The sequence below is a fragment of the Eurosta solidaginis genome, chromosome 1 (assembly GCF_040869045.1).
Source record: "Eurosta solidaginis isolate ZX-2024a chromosome 1, ASM4086904v1, whole genome shotgun sequence".
NCBI classification, from domain to species: domain Eukaryota; kingdom Metazoa; phylum Arthropoda; class Insecta; order Diptera; family Tephritidae; genus Eurosta; species Eurosta solidaginis.
In genome coordinates this window covers 217,169,462-217,189,086 of record NC_090319.1, presented here as the reverse complement: position 1 = coordinate 217,189,086, position 19,625 = coordinate 217,169,462, and the positions used below count along the sequence as shown (strand labels likewise).

The 19,625-nt window shown below is 37.7% G+C and overlaps 1 protein-coding gene across 1 annotated transcript in view; it reads right to left on the bottom strand.

Moving 5' to 3' along the window:
• Positions 1-19,625, bottom strand: part of LOC137237015 (cytochrome P450 307a1-like) — a 491,717-nt gene extending 472,092 nt beyond the window's left edge. The window contains exon 1 of the mRNA XM_067760156.1: positions 18,882-19,625. Within this exon, the coding sequence (XP_067616257.1) occupies positions 18,882-19,269 (388 nt within the window). The 5' untranslated portion in view covers positions 19,270-19,625. The remainder of the gene's footprint in view (positions 1-18,881) is intronic.

The window sequence follows — 19,625 nt, the reverse complement described above, 5'->3', positions numbered from 1 at the left end:
CTAGCACAACAATTTTGACAAATTATTTAACAGTGCTAGTCATGAATAGCATGAGCTATAAAAATTGAACATTTATAATAATAATAAATTAGATTAATCAAATTAAATTAAATATAACGGACAATAGTGAAATATTTATGTATGTAAATGTAAATATTAAAACTAAGGAAGAGTAGTTAATAAATATTAAAAGACAGCAGTAGTGATGATAACATTTGGCTGGTTATAGATTGAATAGTATTTAACAAATAAAGAAAAAAGACACAGAGAAAGGAAAAGGACTTAGAAATGAACATTTTAATAACAACAATTTGAGATCCAGTTTAAGAGTCGTTAAAAAAATGATGTTAGCTCTTCTGAAGTGCAGAGCATTACTTAAGAGTCGAAGACTTGTAGGTAGCGAGTTCCAAAGACGTATTGCAGTAACAAAGAATTGGCGCTCAGAGGTTAGCGAGCGGTATCTGATGTGCTTAAGAAGAAGCACCGATCTTGATGATTGCAGAAAATCAAATCAATTTATGGAGGAAGGACAGTGTTTTGACTTTTAAAAGATTTTCGAAGGAAATGTTTAGCAACCTTTCAGCATGTTGAGATACGTGGTCAAATCTTTTCAATCCATAAACATATCTAGCAATGTTGTTGTAAACAACATTTAGTTTGTTCTTGCACAGATAGTCACAGTTTGAGTAAATCACACAACCATGGAGTAGCGTAGGTATTAAGTAAGCTTTAGCCAGAAGTAGTCTTATGTGCAAAGGCGTGAAATACTGTGTTAACCATAGTGTACGAAGCATTCCATACACTTTCCCAACCGTTCTAAAAATATGGTCTTTCCATGTCAATGTTTTGTTAAAAATTACACCTAAGTTTTTCGCCGTATCTACGTATTCTATAACGGAATTGTCGAACACTACATTCTCTAAATCATTAGTGGGAAAAGACCTTCTATGAATAACAATACATTTTGACTTATTCGGGTTTATACATAAGCCATTCAAAGCAGCCCATGAAAATATTTGATTCAAATCGTGGTTTAAGTTACTTATGCACAAGTTAGTTTGATCACGAGGACAACACGTAAACAACTGCACATCATCAGCGTAGATATGAACATTACAATACTTAAGGACATCGGGTAAGTCATTGATGTAGAGAACAAATAACAGAGGACCCAGGATAGAGCCTTGAGGGACGCCTCTTAAGACATGAAGGAAGTCAGACTTTTCACCATCTATACATACTGCTTGAGTCCTATCGCCAAGATATGATCTTATAAGGGCAACTGCATGACCAGTGAAGTTAAATAGGTTTTCCAGCTTCCTACAGAGCAGAGGGTGGTCTACAGAATCGAAAGCTTTGGAGTGGTCAAGAAGTGTTAAGAAGGCAATGTAACTTTCATCCACTCGCTCACGAATTTCTTCTGTCACAGATAATAGTGCCGTTGTACAGCTCCGCTTTGACCTGAAACCGGACTGACTGTCTGACAGGAGCTTGTATTCATGTACATATGATACGATTTGTCCATGTAGAATACGTTCAACGACCTTAGAGAGGAAAGGGAGTATGGCTATTGGTCGATACTCATTATTTTGTTTACGGATTGGAATAACTTTTGCAGCTTTCCAGTATATTGGGAAGACACCGGTCGCCAAAATTGAGTTGACCAAGTAAGTAATGTCGGGAAGGATTTTGGGAAGAATGACTTTTAAAAACTTTGTACATATACCATCAAGCCCCATTGCGTTAGACTTCACAGAAAGTATGGCTTGGACAACATCACAATTATCGACACAAAAAAACTCGAAAGGGCTAGTGTCAACATTAACACGCACGGAGTACTTATCAATACACACATTTCAGTCATTTTAAATAGCGATGGGAGATGAGTGCCAAAGAACCCATGTACCAAATTTTAAATAATATATCTCAATATTTACTCAAGTTATCATCATCACAGATGGACGGACAGACGGACGGCTGGACGGACATGGGTAAATCAATCACTTTTTTCATCCTCAGCATGTTGATGGAAGTCCATATTTATCTCGATTCGTTTATGCCGTTACGATCAACCGTTATGTTACCAAAGTTCATAATATTTAAACATATCGAAAGCTTCAAGTTTTAGGTATGTTTTTCTTAAAATGCAGATGTGTAAATGTAAAATTGTGTGGTGGCAACGGGTGCGCGCCGTATGTATTTGTTATAGAATGATTAAGGCGGAAAAAGGAAGAAATAAAAAACACGAGAAAAGCCTCGTATTAATTCAATGAAAAAGTGTTTGTTTTTATTAAACAATTAGAATGAAACAACAAATGTTAAGGAAATAGATTTAAAAATTGTTTTGGAATATATAAGTAATATTGAAAAGTATTAGCACTTACGTAACGTACGTTGGCAGGATGCTTTCACTTCGACGGCTGTATCAAAAGAGGCCACACGCTTCGCGGAGAAAAGCTATGAACCCACTATATAACCACTTTCGTCGAGTTTCCCCGCCGAAAGTTCCTATATAGTCGGTCCATAGCAATAAAGTAAAAAGTTTAAAGTATATGTGCACAACAATTGCAGCGTATACATATACAAGTGTATTTGTGAACACACATTTATGAATTTGTTGGTTAATTAGGTAAATTGCTACGAGGGAGGGCAAATATTCGAAAGCATACAAGCCATCGCACGTCCTGGTAAGGCTATACGTCGATGTGCATATGCGGACTGCAAGGACTGCATGTCGTATGATGGACTTCGTGTCTCGCTCTCCTGTGAAGAAAGAAATAATGTATTAATTAAACGTACGTGGTTTTTGATTCCGTGCAGTAATTACTTATTTGTATGAAAGCTCCTATTTTTGGCAGGCTCCTGAGACTACCAGCCCGAATTAGGTCGGTTGGGTCATGGGACCACCAACTGTTGTTGCTGGCGTTCCGCTTACCATCATTTCGGCGTATATATCTGCGCCGAGTGTAAGCCGTATTGGCGATGAGCGGTAGAAATGTGAGTCGGCCAGCCGCATGAACTGGAAGGGCGCAGCAATCTTCGGGTCTACATTAGACGGCGGACTCAAGCGATAGTGGCCGTTGACCATGCGTCGATGACCCGAACGTGCCGCGCAGAATAAGGGTACATTGTCCTGCTCCTTGGCGCTCCAACTGTAAATCGCGTACTAACTCTGCATCGACGATGGTGCTGGTGGCGCAAGGATCGATGATGTCACGAACCAAATGTAAGTGTCCGCGCGATACGATGCGTACGATGGCCGTCGGCGCAATGGGGACGAAAGGCCGCATGATGGGCGCTGGAGTAGCTTGAAGGAGTCGACGTGTACGAAAACCTATTGTGTCGCGCGATAGTGCTCTTAAATTTTGAGCGTCCGTACGATATGGCGTTGATTTATTTCTTCGTTGCTGCCTTTTATGATGTATGTATGACGGTGCCGACGATTGGTTGGTTGATTCCGCATTTGCTTTTCCTTTTCCGCGTTTAGCTCATGCTGCAAAAGCGGCCGGAAGCTGCGTATCCCATTCTTGCTTGTCGACGGTCTCGTCTCCACTTCCACCTGCTCTTGTTCCGCTCTCGCTCTCTCTTCCTCCATCTCTTCTTCCTCCACCTGCGCCCAGGATTTTGTTGGCCCCATTAGGTGGATTGACAACGTGTCATCGGACGGGTTGTCGTCGCCAATTGTGGCTGCATCATCGCGTTCTGATTTACACTCATTCAAGTGGAGCGTGGTGTGGTGCTTTTGTTGGCACCGCTTGCAGCGATATTTGCTATTGCACTTGTTCACGCGGTGAAAGGGCGACAGACAATTTGGACAGTATTAGTGCAGCAGCACAGCCCGCAAACTCTCCTCCGGGGATTTTTTTCTATATTCGGCACAGAGTCGGAGACTATGGTCCCTGCCGCAGAGCTGGCAAGCGACGTCGAAAGACTTTGCAGCTCCTTCTGACTTGGCCAAAAAGGTTTGATAACGGGTCATGATCTGAAAGAATATTGGTATCATTGATCATGCCCAAATTGAGGTTGTCGGAATGTTGTTTGGGTGGCGTAAACAAAAAACTATATATAATATAAATTATAAAAAAAATTTTAAAATAAAATTTAATTGAAATAAAGGATTAAAGGCCATAAGTCATATATGTAAAACTTATGTGCGCAAAGAGACGAAGAAAAACGGGCTTAGCACTCATCCATGCAATGTGGCTGGTGCTTTAGCGCATCTAGTACATTTTATAATTCGATTTATGTCGGTAGATGTCGCCGAAGTAGTCCTAAAACTTATTTTAGATTTGTGGTGAACTTTATTTTCACCACAAGTGGCCTGCCACCACACGGAACGGTTCGAAACCTGGCAAAAAAGGGTACAACAGAGTTGCATTTCCACCAATTCAACATTATTTTCGACGTGTATTGTTGATAATGTTGAGATTCGTGGTATTAAGTATTTAGTAGATTTATTTCATCCAAATGAATGATTGATCGCGATATTTAGTGCGCGACACGTAACGTGTAGCAGCGCATAAGGTCTAATGTCAGTAACGCAGTGCATTGACAGTCAGAAATTAAGTGTAGAGATTTTGACATCTGCTACGCTTTTCCATTTCCTGAATGGAAAAAATTCATTGATATAACACGCGGTGGTGAGTATGGCAGCTAGTAAATTGTAATATTTTTCCTAATTCATTTCTTCTTTTCTTTTCAAATTTTCTCCTCATGCAAATATATACAACGGCCTTTTCTTAATGTATTGTTTGTGTTATCAGTAACAACGGGATGGAAAACCGTAAGACAATATCCAAACTTATCTAAACTAATGTTATATGCATCCAAATGTGCCGGCACCAAAGAGTAAGCACTTTGTTTTCGATATTATATCCAAATCTAACTCAGGGACCAAACGCCATTTCATCAGTTTCAAATTCAATTTTATGGCACTTTCAACTAAAATAGTAGGGTCCATGCTATCACGCATCGAAACCATTCGTGGGCCCATTGGATGATTTTGATTCGGTTCCCAGCCAACGAATTGTGTTTGCTCAGCGTAATTGACTTTATCCGTTTGTTGTACAGTATGAACGAGAATGTTGCCAGATTCATTTTTGGTTTTGAAGCGTATGCCTAAAAATTTTACTGGTTTACCTATCAATAAAGGAATTTTGTAAGATATGTATGCTGCATATGTACGCATCAACCATGAAGGATGTTCAAATTCACTAGGATCGGCAAAAGCGAAGTAAATAGCCTCAAGTTGCTCTGCTATTATTGTGCTATCTCTTAAAATATCATACGCTCATAAAGTTTGCCGTGTTTGATAACAAAGTTTAGTCGTTTTTCGCAATTTTTAGTAGATTATTAAAATGCTTCATTCTGGGATGTTTGATAATTGTTGAATAGCTGTGTGAATGGTCAGTGTTGGGGTAAGCGGACAAGGAAAAGCAAACCAATAATAGTAATTGTAAGTGGAAAGATCCGAAAAGGAAAGTACAAAGAATCGTGCCGGTAGGGTTGGATCATAGGGTATTCGATCATTGCGAAAGTCTTCTTTAATTTACAACCCTCTGAACGCAGTAATTCATTCAATTCCTCAATGGTATTTTTGCTGGTGTGCCAGCGACAGGCTGGCAATGTCGTGGCGCAAGTTAAAGTACGACGTATTTAGTGGAAGCATTTGAAAATAATACTTCTGACATTATTAATACAAAGATGACTGGAAGCGTAAAAGGGAAACGGATTAAGAAAGCATATATATTTTGATCGAAAAGCTTTCTATCTTGCTTTAAAAATATAAATTGTTGAGCGATAATAGAATGAGTAGAAACTCGTATAATCAAATACAACAAAATTATTGCATGTTTTTAACAGAAATCCTGTTAAGTTCAACAAAAACGGTTGCACTTGTTTTTCAGTTTTTTTTTTAACTGCTATTTAGTGATATTACAAATTGTGCATGTCTTATTTATTACCATTTGTTGTACCCTTTGGTTCTATGTAAAAATTTTTGGTATTTTAGGTAACATCAGCATCTTAATGATATGTATTTTAAAACTGCTTTCGATGTGCTCCAAAATTTTTATACGTAAATTGGTTACTATTTAACTTTGAACTGTTATTCTTGTGTGCTTTCCAAACACATAAACTTCGTGGAAGTCGCCATTGAATGAAGAGTAATCTGTTTCGTGCAAGCATCCCTTCGCATTGCAGTTAGTATAGTAGCCATGTATGGGTTTCGGCGCATCGGATAGTCGATCATGATTCAATTTGATATCAGGTAATTGATGCCAAAATGTTGGATTCACAAAAGATTGTAGGGGCGCATATTGAAATACATTATCGTTAGACATATTTATCTTAGTGACTTCCTTAATCTCTTTTGTTGATTTGAATAAGTATTGTATTGCTGAGTTTAAGCCCTTTCGTGTAGCTGTCGCCTTTTATGATTTTTTCTCAACAAAGAAATCCTGAACCTGTGAAAAGGTCTTTGAGTTAACTCACCAACGGGTATTTTCCTTTGTTTACTTCATTCATTAGATCCATGCAGCTTTTGTTTTCTCTAATCGCAGAACGAAGTCCCCACTTTTCAATGAACAAATTTCAAATCTATACAATAGCAATTGCCGGAAAAATAACAATAAAAATATTCCTGCGTAGTAAAATCCAGGTACATTGATTTTTCAAAAATCAGCTCAATTCCTATTTTATCAAAGTAGTGGGCTTTCTTTTTTCGTCTGTAAACTTTGATAGGAGTTGAGAATATTGGTTTTATATGTTATTAAGGCCTTTTATGTCTTAAATTCACTGGCTTTTTAGTCATATATAAAAACTATTACATGCTCAGTGTACAGCCTTGTGTTTCTTAAACATTTATTTTACACTTTTATATCTTTACGACGTATACCTTAATTTTATTATCGAAAATCGTTAGCTTAATGTGAAAATGTGCTAAGTAACTTTTTTTGAAAAATTGTATTTTAATGCAGTTTTAAAACTGAATTCAAAATACAACGATCACACAAAAAAAATTTTTATTTTTACGTGCTGTGGGCAATGATGTGTAAATGTGCTAAGTCGTCATTTGTTCAAAAAAAATGTGCTATGTCAACCAGTCAGTAATATCAATTTGAATTTCTAGTCATTTCTTTGTGCGCGCATTTTATTTACTTATTTAATTCATTCAGTCCAAAAGTACATGCTTTGTTGTTGTTGTTGTGTTAACGATAAAGACACTCCCCGAAGGCTTTGGGCCGATATTGATGGTCCATTGCCGGATATAGATCCGGTACGTTCCGGTAATAAAGCACTATTAAGGTACTAGCCCGACCATCTCGGGAACGATTTATATGCCCACATTAAACCTTCCATGCCATCCCGCCCTCCCACCACTAGCTCCATGAGGAACTTGAGGTCGCCAGAGCCTCGGCTGTCAATGAAACATGATTCGCCACGCGTAGGCGAGGTTGACAATTGGGTTGGAGAAGCTATATATTGCGTTGGTAACCCCTTGAAATTGGATTCACCCAATTGAGACATGCATTTGGTGTTTGATAAATGCTTTGCGCTGACTTATCTACTTTAATTTTTATATGTCGATAACTACATACTTTCTTACAGACTTGTTAAAAATAGAAAGCAATTCAAGCTTAAACTTATATAAGCTGTTACTAAAATTAATAACACTACTGAATCTATTTGCTATGTAGATGTATAGTCCTAGTTATAGGTTCATTCATAGCATAATTCGTTGTATGAGTTATTTCGATAAATAACACAGGCCGACAAAATTCAACTATTATTCAGACCCAGAAACCAGACTATATATTTTTGAAGGTTTATGATGCGCTGAATCCAGATCTGGCCTTGCTCTATCAGCTCTGGTTTTTGAGATATCCTAACCTAAAAGTGCAAAAAACACCGTAGCATTGCAGATGTTTTCTTTCACCAAAATCAAAGGATGTCATCTTTAAGTACAAGTCTTCTTCTTTAAAATGGCGTTGAGTTTCAAATATCATTTTCTTTCGCTGAGATATCGCATTTTGAAATTTTCATGTTTCTAAATTTCCCTACACCTAAAAATCGATTGAGATAACATAGACATGATATAGTCGATTAATAATTTTCTTGAATTGAGTCTTATTTTTCTTAAAATTTTGTCTCACACCTCTCTCTGCTAACTTACCACACCCATACACTATCTAACTCTCGGGTACCAAGTCACACACAACCCTAACCGCTAGAAATCACTCCTATCATACCGCAAGCAGGGTAACCCACTTAGCCCTTAGGTTAGCGTTTCTCGCATATTTTTCCTGAAATAATTCTTATTTATATAGACATCTCACACCACAAGTGGGCTAACCAACTTAACTGTTTACCCATCAACTTCCGTATCCCCCAACCCCTAGAAACCACTCCTACCACACCACAAAATTTCAGAATACGATATATCAGCGAAAAAAAAAATGATATTTGAGCAAACTCAACGCCATTTGAAAGAATAAGACTTGTATACAAAGACGCCATCCTTTAATTTTGGTGAAAGAAAACAACTGCAAGGCTACATAACCTCAAGTATGTGCAAAAACGGTGTTTTTTGCACTTTTAGGTTAGGATATCCCGAAAACCAGAGCTGATAGAGCAATTTTAAGGCCACATTTCGATTCATCGCATCAAAATCCTTTGGAAATATATAGTCTGGTTGCTGCGTCTGAGATGCTGCTGGATCTATTATGCCGAAGGTCACGCAGTGGAATATATGGAATGAACAAATTAGATAAATCAGAGCAATTCGTGCCAAAGCTTATTACATTACAGGCAAGCAGAGTGAGATACAAGTTCTTCTGTCATGCAAAGCCTGAAGGCCAAGCGATTTGCGCCTGCTGGTATGTGATGGGGGCCGTCTGGTCAGTGAAGCATACGTAAAGCAATATTTGTAAAAAATTTTGATTTCCCTCAATTTTATAGGAGTTAGATTCATTGAAAGGATTCCATATTATTGAGCAATATTCAAGACCACTTCTGTACAAGGATATATAAAGTGCCCTCAACGTCATAGGGTCCTTAAAGTCACTGGTGTTACGTCTACTGAAGCCAACCATTGCAACAAATTTTGAAACAATGAAGCCAATGTGACTAGAAAAAGAGAGTTTGGAGTCAAAAATTACACCCAAGTGTTTACTCTCTGGACAACGATTAAGAGATTTAGCATTTATTTTGTAGATAAAGTATGTGGCAGTTTTTTTTTCTTAGATTAAGACAAAGCATTTGTTTGAATTTAAAAATAAATTATTGACTACGCACCATCCGCCAAAAGAGTCCAGATCAGAACCGTTAGAAATAGTTTGACAAATAAATATTATTTTTTGTGAAATATATTGTTTTAGTGTGTATTTCAATCATTAAAGGGGAGGAGTGATGGAAAAACATATTGAGTAAAACGTGTTAAGTCAGGAGAAAAAATTTGTTTTGAGTGCGGAAATTGTGCTAAGTCATAAAATAGCTGCTGGGTTGGCAAACATGATTTTTATACTCAGTTGAGCAGAGCTCAGAGAGTATATTAACATTGATTGGATAACGGTTGGTTGTACATGTATAAAGGAATCGAGATAGATATAGACTTCCATATATCAAAATCATCAGTATCGAAAAAAAAATTGATTGAGCCATGTCCGTCCGTCCGTTAACACGATAACTTGAGTAAATTTTGTGGTATCTTGATGAAATTTGGTATGTGTGTTCCTGGGCACTCATCTCAGATCGCTATTTAAAATGAAAAATATCGGACTATAACTACTCCCACTTTTTCGATATCGAAAATTTCGAAAAACCGAAAAAGTGCGATAATTCATTACCAAAGACGGATAAAGCGATGAAACTTGGTAGGTGAGTAGAACTAATGAGGCAGAATAGAAAATTTGTAAAATTTTGGACAATGGGCGTGGCACCGCCCACTTTTAAAAGAAGGTAATTTAAAAGTTTTGCAAGCTCTAATTTGGCAGTCCTTGAAGATATCATGATGAAATTTGGCAGGAACGTTACTACTATTACTATATGTATGCTTAATAAAAATTTTCAAAATCGGAGAATGACCACGCCCACTTTTAAAAAAACTTTTTTTTTAAAGTCAAATTTTAACAAAAAATTTAATATCTTTACAGTATATAAGTAAATTATATCAACATTCTACTCCAGTAATGATATGGTGCAAGAAAATACAAAAATAAAAGAAAATTTCAAAATGGGTGTGGCTCCGCCCTTTTCCTTTCATTTGTCTAGGATACTTTTAACGCCATAAGTCGAACAAAAATTTACCAATCCTTGTGAAATTTGGTAGGGGCTTAGATTCTAGGACGATAATTATTTTCTGTGAAAAAGGGTAAAATCGGTTGAAGCCACGCCCAGTTTTTATACACAGTCGACCGTCTGTCCTTCCGCTCGGCCGTTAACACGATAACTTGAGCAAAAATCGATATATCTTTACTAAACTCAGTTCACGTACTTATCTGAACTCACTTTGTATTGGTATAAAAAATGGCGGAAATCCGACTGTGACCACGCCCACTTTTTCGATATCGAAAATTAGGAAAAATGAAAAAATGCCGGAATTCTATACCAAATACGAAAAAGGGATGAAACATGGTAATTGCATTGGTTTATTGACGTAAAATATAACTTTAGAAAAAAACCTTTGTAAAATGGGTGTGACACCTACCATATTAAGTAGAAGAAAATGAAAAATTTCTGCAGGGCGAAATCAAAAGCCCTTGGAATCTTGGCAGGAATACTATTCGTGGTATTGCATATATAAATAAATTAGCGGTACCCGACAGATGATGTTCTGGGTCACCCTGGTCCACATTTTGGTCGATATCAGGAAAACGCCTTCACATATACAACTAAGGGCCACTCCCTTTTAAAACCCTTTATTCCTTTAATTTGATACCCATATCGTACAAACACATCCTAGAGTCACCCCTGGTGCGCCTTTATGGCGATATCTCGAAAAGGCGTCCACCTATAGAACTAAGGCCCACTCCCTTTTAAAATACTCATTAACACCTTTCATTTGATACCCATATCGTACAAACGCATTCTAGGATCAACCCTGGTCCACCTTTATAACAATATCTCGAAAAGGCGTTCACCTATAGAACTAAGGCCCAATCCCTTTTAAAACCCTCATTAATACCTTTAATTTGATACCCATATCGTACAAAGAAATTCTAGAGTCACCCCTGGTCCGCCTTTATGGCGATATCTCGAAAAGGCGTCCACCCATAGGACTAAGGCCCACTCCCCTTTGAAATACTCATTAACACCTTTCATTTGATACCCATATCGTACAAACAAATTCTAGAGTCACCACTGGTCCGCCTTTATGGCGATATCTCGAAAAAGCGTCCACCCATAGACTTAAGGCCCACTTCCTTTTAAAATACTCATTAACACCTTTCATTTGATACCCATATCGTACCAACAAATTCTAGAGCCAACCTTAGTCCGCCTTTATGGCGATATCTCGAAAAGGCGTCCACTTGTAGAACTAAGGCCCACTCCCTTTTAAAATACTCATTAACACCTTTCATTTGATACCTATATCGTACAAACAAATTCTATAGTCACCCCTGGTCCGCCTTTATGGCGATATCTCGAAAAGGCGTCCACCCATAGGACTAAGGCCCACTCCCTTTTAAAACCCTCATTAATACCTTTAATTTGATACCCATATCGTACAAAAAAATCCTAGAGTCACCGCTGGCCCACCTTTATGACGATATCTCGAAAAGGCATCTACCTATAGAACTAAGCCCCACTCCATTTTAAAATACTCATTAACACCTTTAATTTGATACCCATATCTTACAAACAAATTCTAGAGTCACCCCTGGTCCACCTTTATGGCGATATCTCGAAAAGGCGTCCACTTTTAGAACTAAGGCCCACTCCCTTTTAAAATACTAATTAACACCTTTCATTTGATACCCATATCATACAAACATATTATAGAGTCAGCCCTGGACCACCTTTATGGCGATATCTCGAAAAGGCCTCCACCTAGAGAACTAAGGCGAACTCCCTTTAAAAATACTTTTTATACCCAGCTGTACTTGTACACAGGGTATTATAACTTTGAGTGGATAACGGTTGGTTATTAATCATAAATCTGAACCCGTTAGACCCATCATAACAAAATTCGGCAGAGAAATTGCCTTTACTATAAGGAATGCTTTGAAAAAAAATTAACAAAATCGGTTAAGGACCACGCCCACTTTTATATAAAAGATTTTTAAAAGGGTCGTAGACGAAAATAATAAGCTATATCTTAGCGAAAAAGAGCTTTATATCAATAACATTTGACTTTCTAAATTGAATTATTACATTAAATTGGAAAACACTAAAATTTTAGAAAATGGATGTGACATCGCTCCTTTTTTGTCTAAGCACTTTTCAATTTTTCGGGAGCCATAACTCGAAGAAAAATAAACATATCCTAACAAAATTGGGTACGCATATTTTCCTAATAGCAGGAAATATTTCTAGTAAAAATGGATAAGATTGGTTAAAGACCACGCCCACTTTTATATAAATGACTTTAAAAAGGGTCGTAGGCAAAAATAATAAGTTTAATCTTAGCGAAAAATAGCCAATATAACAAGAAATGAGACAAAATTTAAATCTTAAAAAATGGACGTGGCACTGCCCCTTTTTATACTCAGTTGAGCAGAGCTCACTGAGTATATTAACTTTGATTCTATAACGGTTGGTTGTACAGGTATAAAGGAATCGAGATAGATATAGGCTTCCATATATCAAAATCATCAGTATCGAAAAAAAATTCGATTGAGCCATGTCCGTCCGTCCGTCCGTCCGTCTGTCCGTTAACACGATAACTTGAGTAAATTTTGAGGTATCTTGATGAAATTTGGTATGTAGGTTCCTGGGCACTCATCTCAGATCGCTATTTAAAATGAACGATATCGGACAATAACCACGCCCACTTTTTCGATATCGAAAATTTCGAAAAATTGAAAAATTGCGATAATTCATTACCAAATACGGATTAAGCGATGAAACTTTGTAGGTGAGTTGAACTTATGACGTAGAATAGAAAACTAGTAAAATTTTGGACAACGGGCGTGGCACCACCCACTTTTAAAAGAAGGTAATTTAGAAGTTTTGCACGCTGTAATTTGGCAGTCGTTGAAGATATTATGATGAAATTTGGCAGGAACGTTACTCTTATTACTATATGTCTGCTTTATAAAAAATTAGCAAAATCGGAGAACGACCACGCCCACTTTTTAAAAAAAAAATTTTTAAATCCAAATTTTAAAAGAAAAGTTAATACCTTTACAGTATATAAGTAAATTATCTCAGCATTCAACTCCAGTAATGATATGTTGCAACAAAATATAAAAATAAAAGAAAATTTCAAAATGGGCGTGGCTTCGCCCTTTTCCATTTAATTTGTCTAGGATACTTTTAATGCCATAATTCGAACAAAAATTTACCAATCCTTGTGGAATTTGGTAGAGGCTTAGATTCTAGGACGATAACTGTTTTCTGTGAAAAAGGGCGAAATCGGTTGAAGCCACGCACAGTTTTTATACTCAGTCGACCGTCTGTTCTTCCGCTCGGCCGCTAACACAATAACTTGAGCAAAAATCGATATATCTTTACTAAACTCAGTTCACGTACTTACCTGAACTCACTTTGTATTGGTGTAAAAAATGGCCGAAATGTGACTATGACCACGCCCACTTTTTCGATATCGAAAATTTCGAAAAATGAAAAAAATGCCATAATTATATACCAAATACGAAAAAAGGGATGAAACAAGGTCTATTGACGCAAAATATAACTTTAGAAAAAAACTTGGTAAAATGGGTGTGACACCTACCATATCAAGTAGAAGAATCTTGGAAGGAATACTGTTCGTGGTATTACATATATAAATAAATTAGGGTTACCCGACAGATGATGTTCTGGATCACCTTGGTCCACATTTTGGTCGATATATCGAAAACGCCTTCACATATACAACTAAGGGCCACTCCCTTTTAAAACCCTCATTAAAACCTTTCATTTGATACCCATATCGTACAAAAAAATGTTAGAGTCACCCCTGGTCCACCTTTATGGCGATATCTTGAAAAGGCGTCCACCTATAGAACTAAGGCCCTCGCTCTTTTAAAATACTCATTAACACCTTTCATTTGATACCCATATCGTACAAACAAATTCTAGAGTCACCCCTGGTCCACCTTTATGGCGATTACTCGAAACTTGGTGTTGTTGCTTTTGTTCTATTTATAGAACTACAACGAATTAACCAATGTTGTCATTCGTACGAGTTTAAGCGGGGATTGCCCTTATCCCTTTAAATGTATGAAAACATTTATTTGAAGCAATATTTAATTTATAATTTATTTAATAATTTGGGAAAAATGTAAACAACATGACATCAGGACGAACAAAGCGACAGCTGTTTCGATTATACCTTGTTCTATTTATAGAACCACAAGAATTAACCAATATTGTCTATTTGTATGAGTTTAAGCGGGGATTGCCCTTATCCCTTTAAATGTATGAAAACATTTATTTGAAGCAATGTTTAATTTATAATTTATTTAATAATTTGGGAAAAATGTAAACAACATGATATCAGGACGAACAAGGCGACAGCTGGTTCGATTATACCTCGTTCTATTTATAGAACCACAAGAATTAACCAATATTGTCTATTTGTATGAGTTTAAGCGGGTATTGTCCTTATTGCTTTAAGTTTATGAAAACATTTATTTGAAGCAATTTTTAATTTATTTAATAAATTGGGTAAAATTTAAACAACGTGACACCAGGACGGGCAAGGCGACAGCTGTTTCGATTATACCTTGTAAATCTCTTCAAAACCTTTTCTCCCGGGAGTGGGATTTGAACCCGCACTCCTAAGATGGTTGAAGTGTTACAAGCGCATTCAGCCACGTCATGCCTTTGTTGTTGTAAACCTTATCCCAAATGTCTTCTTTTGCATATTTTTTATGCACAGTACATACTTCGTATGTCATCATGTGGTAAAGTTATGCCTTAGTAAGCGGTTTCAAAGAAACTTGGTGTTGTTGCTTGTGTTCTATTAATAGAACTACAACGAATTAACCAATGCTGTCTATTCGTATGAGTTTAAACGGGGATTGCCCTTATTGCTTTAAATATATGAAAACATTTATTTGAATCAATGTTTAATTTATAATTTATTTAATAATTTGGGAAAATGTAAACAACATGACATCAGTACGGACAAGGCGACAGCTGTTTCGATTATACCTTGTTCTATTTATAGAACCACATGAATTAACTAATATTGTCTATTTGTATGAGTTTAAGTGGGTATTGCCCTTATTGGTTTAAGTGTATGAAAACATTTATTTGAAACAATTTTTAATTTATTTAATAAATTGGGAAAAATTTAAACAACGTGACACCAGGACGGACAAGGCGACAGCTGTTTCTATTATACCCTGTAAATCTCTTCAAAACCTTTTCTCCAGGGAGTGGGATTCGAGCCCGCACTCCTACGATGGTTGTTCTAAACCTTATCCCAATTGCCTTTTTTGCATATTTTCTTTATGCATAGTACATACTTCGTATATATGTCATTATGTGGTAAAGTTATGCGTAACAATGCTTAAGACCTCAGGGTGCATTGTGTGGAGGCTGTATGACCTTATCAGGACAGCGTTATCTTATATAGGGTGCATATACTACATGATCCTGTGCCTGAGCTTCGAAAGAGATCTCGGAGCCACAGTAGAGTTCGTGGATAGGCGCAAAGGGTGTGGAGTGACTTCGCTCAGGGCGAACCATATGTCTGTACTGGGCTCCCGGCCATCAGGGACAAAAGGTAACGAAAATATCGATGAGTTAGACATTCTAATTTGCTTGTGGAAATAAAACGGAGACAGGAGTTGCATATGATCCATCGAGCAGGAAAAGGGTGGAAAGAAGCGTTGGGCTGCAAAATTTCTAAAATCAATGGCAAATCCTCCGAATAAAAAAGTTGCGATTGGGATACTAACTGGAAACTTCCTTCTGACGTCACATGCCTGTAAATTAAGCGTCGTCGGTAATTGTAGATGTAGGAAGTGCGGGCTGCAGGAAGTAACGGTTGAGCACGTGTTGTGGTCGTCTCTTTCGCTCGCGAGGGCAAGGCTCTAGCTACTAGGGGTGAAAGAGCTGCCAGGTCAAGCGGCAGTAATTTACCTATTTTCTAGTATTTGCAAAGAGGTTGGATTTATTCTGAAGTGCAACGGGGGACACGTCGTCACTCTGGGGGTAAGTGACGGGTGTCTACGTCTGAGTTGAGGGATGCCAGGACGAAAGTGCTGTTGTGGCGTTGGGACTGGACGTCCCTGGGTAAGCATTGGGGTATCCAGTGTAGTTGGGTTTGCGGCCTGGCAGCATGGCGCGATGAAACCCGTCGTGGGGTTACCGTCACTGAGACCAGAATATCTAGAAAGTTGGGCAGATGTCGCAAACATATGTATTCTGTGCTGACAAACGGTGGTAGGGACTAAGAGTCTGTATCTCTGACCTGCTCGAATGCTGGTGCTGGAAAGGGAGAAGTAGACGGGGGCGGAGGCTAATGCTCGGCATTGCTACCGACTCTAATGCCGAGATTGTAGTTATGATTAGGAGCGGCCGTATGAGCTGGTGGCGCGAGCAGCAAGAGGAAATTGTTGTGGCTTTCTGAGCAGCATGGCTGCTAGAGGGTAGTGGGGGGAGCGCTAAGGCGCATACTACGGAAAGCCCTTGGGCGTGAACAGCACAGAGCCACAAAGGATTTGTAAAAGTTACGAGGACGTCCGGTTTTGTGGTCTAGCCCATAACATCCCGTCCGGTGCAACCAACCCTTACACGTTGCACACTGGCAAGAGTGTGGGCGTCCTAAAAAGAGTATTTCCGGCAAACGCAGCAAAACCATTTCTCTGGTCCGGGATCAGGAACAGGTTCCGGATAGGGTTCGATAACTTCCCTGAGCAGGAGAATGTGGCGCAGTCCCGCTGCAAGGATCTGCTGGGAGGATGACACTTTATGGGAGGGTCGCAAAAAATTAGATGGGGTTATACTGTAATGACAGCCCTTGGTCGGGACAAATCCCGAGTCGCTCCGAGACATAGAACCGACTGCGTTGGGTACAGCATCTACACAATGAGGCGGGAGTACTTCCCATTAGGGAGAGAAATGAAATGCTAAACAAACATTTTCTGTTGAATATCTAGAAACCTGGGCATCCCAACAGACACCTGATTGATGAGGCTACACCTCCCAGGGGATTAAGGGGACATCCCGTAAGCAATTTGAGGAAATGCGGCACCTGAGAACACAGCCGTATGAAGCAAAAAAACACAAGCAGGTCCTCAGTGATATCCACAAAGAGGCGTCGACCTCTATGCCAGGAATTGACAGGCGAATTCAGTACTTAAAGAAAAATACCCAGAAATAGCAGAAGAGGAGCGAACTCTCCTTGGGAAACGCACGTCACTCTAGCTTAACTTCGATCTGGGTACTGTAACAGGTGAAACTCTTACGTAGCCAGAATCAACCCCGACATACAAAATGTATGTCCTGCTTGCAATGTGTCCCCACATGACACCAACCATCCCTTCAATTGTAATGTGGAACCAACGCCTCTAACACCCCTCTCACTATGGTCCATCCACATGTTTCCTTGGACTCCCGTTAGAGAAACTTGATGACAATTTGTGATCGGTCGCACCTATTGGATGGGGCGAGGCAATGCTACAACAATAACAAGGTGAATTTATGTTACAATATAAAGGGCCGTTTAAACTTTTCGTATCCATATCCATATCCATATAAAACAGCTGATCCAACCAACCTTATCGAAATCAATGTAATTGGTCAATGTTGATGTACCATAACGCCCTAGCCATAACCATACCATAGACAACCAATTGGTTTTTGGTTTTTCGCCATATCCATAACCTAAAATTTTTTGAGTTGGTGAATTTATTAACTTTTTGTATATTTCATTTATTGTTGTGGAGACGTTTTCGCTAAGAGACTTATTATTTGTGGAATATGTTTTATTTTTTTGTGTTTTCTTCACTTTTATGAAAATTTCACGATTTTTATGTTAAGGCACCAATAACTTATGCTTATTGAAATGGATAAGTAAAAATATGGTTATGGCTATGTCAACTTTGCCAGGCCCTTAAGTACTGGTACCTTAATGTCTCATTAAATTGTTTGTGGAAGTTATGAGTAAATATAAAACATACATTTAACTTATCTAAGCTTTTATAAGATTTTGGTGGTAATTTTGTGTTTTTACTTCTTTCATAATGAGTTACTGTGAAAAAAGAAATATTAAAGCTTTTTCACAGACTAAGGTTACTTCCTTTTTTCTTATAAAACACAACAGGTTTCTAGGGAATTTCAATTGTTTGGAATTACAAAGTACTTGAGTACATGATAAAAAGTAGTATTTAGCTATAATTTTAAAACATTTAAATGTGGGAGCTGAAGGATAACCCATTAACTTTTTTGGAAAACAAAAACTAATTTTTACTTTTTAACTCTGCACAGAGAATTTTAAATTTTATATCATGTTCGTCACCCCTAAACGGTCTCCAATCTTGTCCAATATTTATACGTGATATTTTGAACTTTGTGCTACCGTTTGAAGAAGTGACACTAAAAAAACTGGTTTATCTATTAAATTAGTACCGCCCTAATTTATATACATGTTGACATTATTTCGGGGTTGAAATACGGATTTTTTTATGAAATCGGTAAATCATTATGCATACGAACTTATATTATACTTACATATAAAGAAAATAAAAAGAAAGTTAAGAGCTTACAATTGTTTCGATCACCACCAAACAGCTTATGATACCGTATGAAGTTGGGACGCCCTCCAAAGAATTTTCCATTTTGATTTAGTACTTCCCGAATCAGCTCCAAATTACTTATAACAACGCATCTAGTTGACCCTAGAGTTAACGAATATATACCCCCAAATTTTATAGCAAGAACCGACAGTGATTTTATAGGCGCATTTTTGGAAGCTAATAAATGCAGATTGCCAAATAGTGGCCATGGAAAGGGTCCCGGTGCTTGCGGGTATATTTCCAAATTTTGCGTTCTACCTCCATTCTTTATCAGTCTGATTTTGCGGATATGTTCGTATAATGTTATTAGGTACGAAATAAAAACTATAGTAATCATGTAACCGCAAAACAAAAACATCTTCGAGATTTGTCAATCCATTTATTCTCAAAGCGATTTTAACAATATTTATAAAAAACAAACAGCGAGTTCATTAAAGGCGTCTAGATTCGAATACAGCTCACTCCGTACAAAACTAGTTTTTTTTATAAACTCATGAATATAAGGGAGAAACACGATAAATATTCATACATTATTCATTACTCAGCTTTTATCTTGAACATGCATAAGAGTTTCCGCTGCCGCATGGTTTTCTGAACAGTACGAGGCATAAAAACGCGCCCATTCAACATTTTAAAATCACAATGAAAACTCGAGCAGCTTGTCAATTTCGTAAACTGTAATATTTTTGCAAAAATAAAGCTTACTTTCCTATT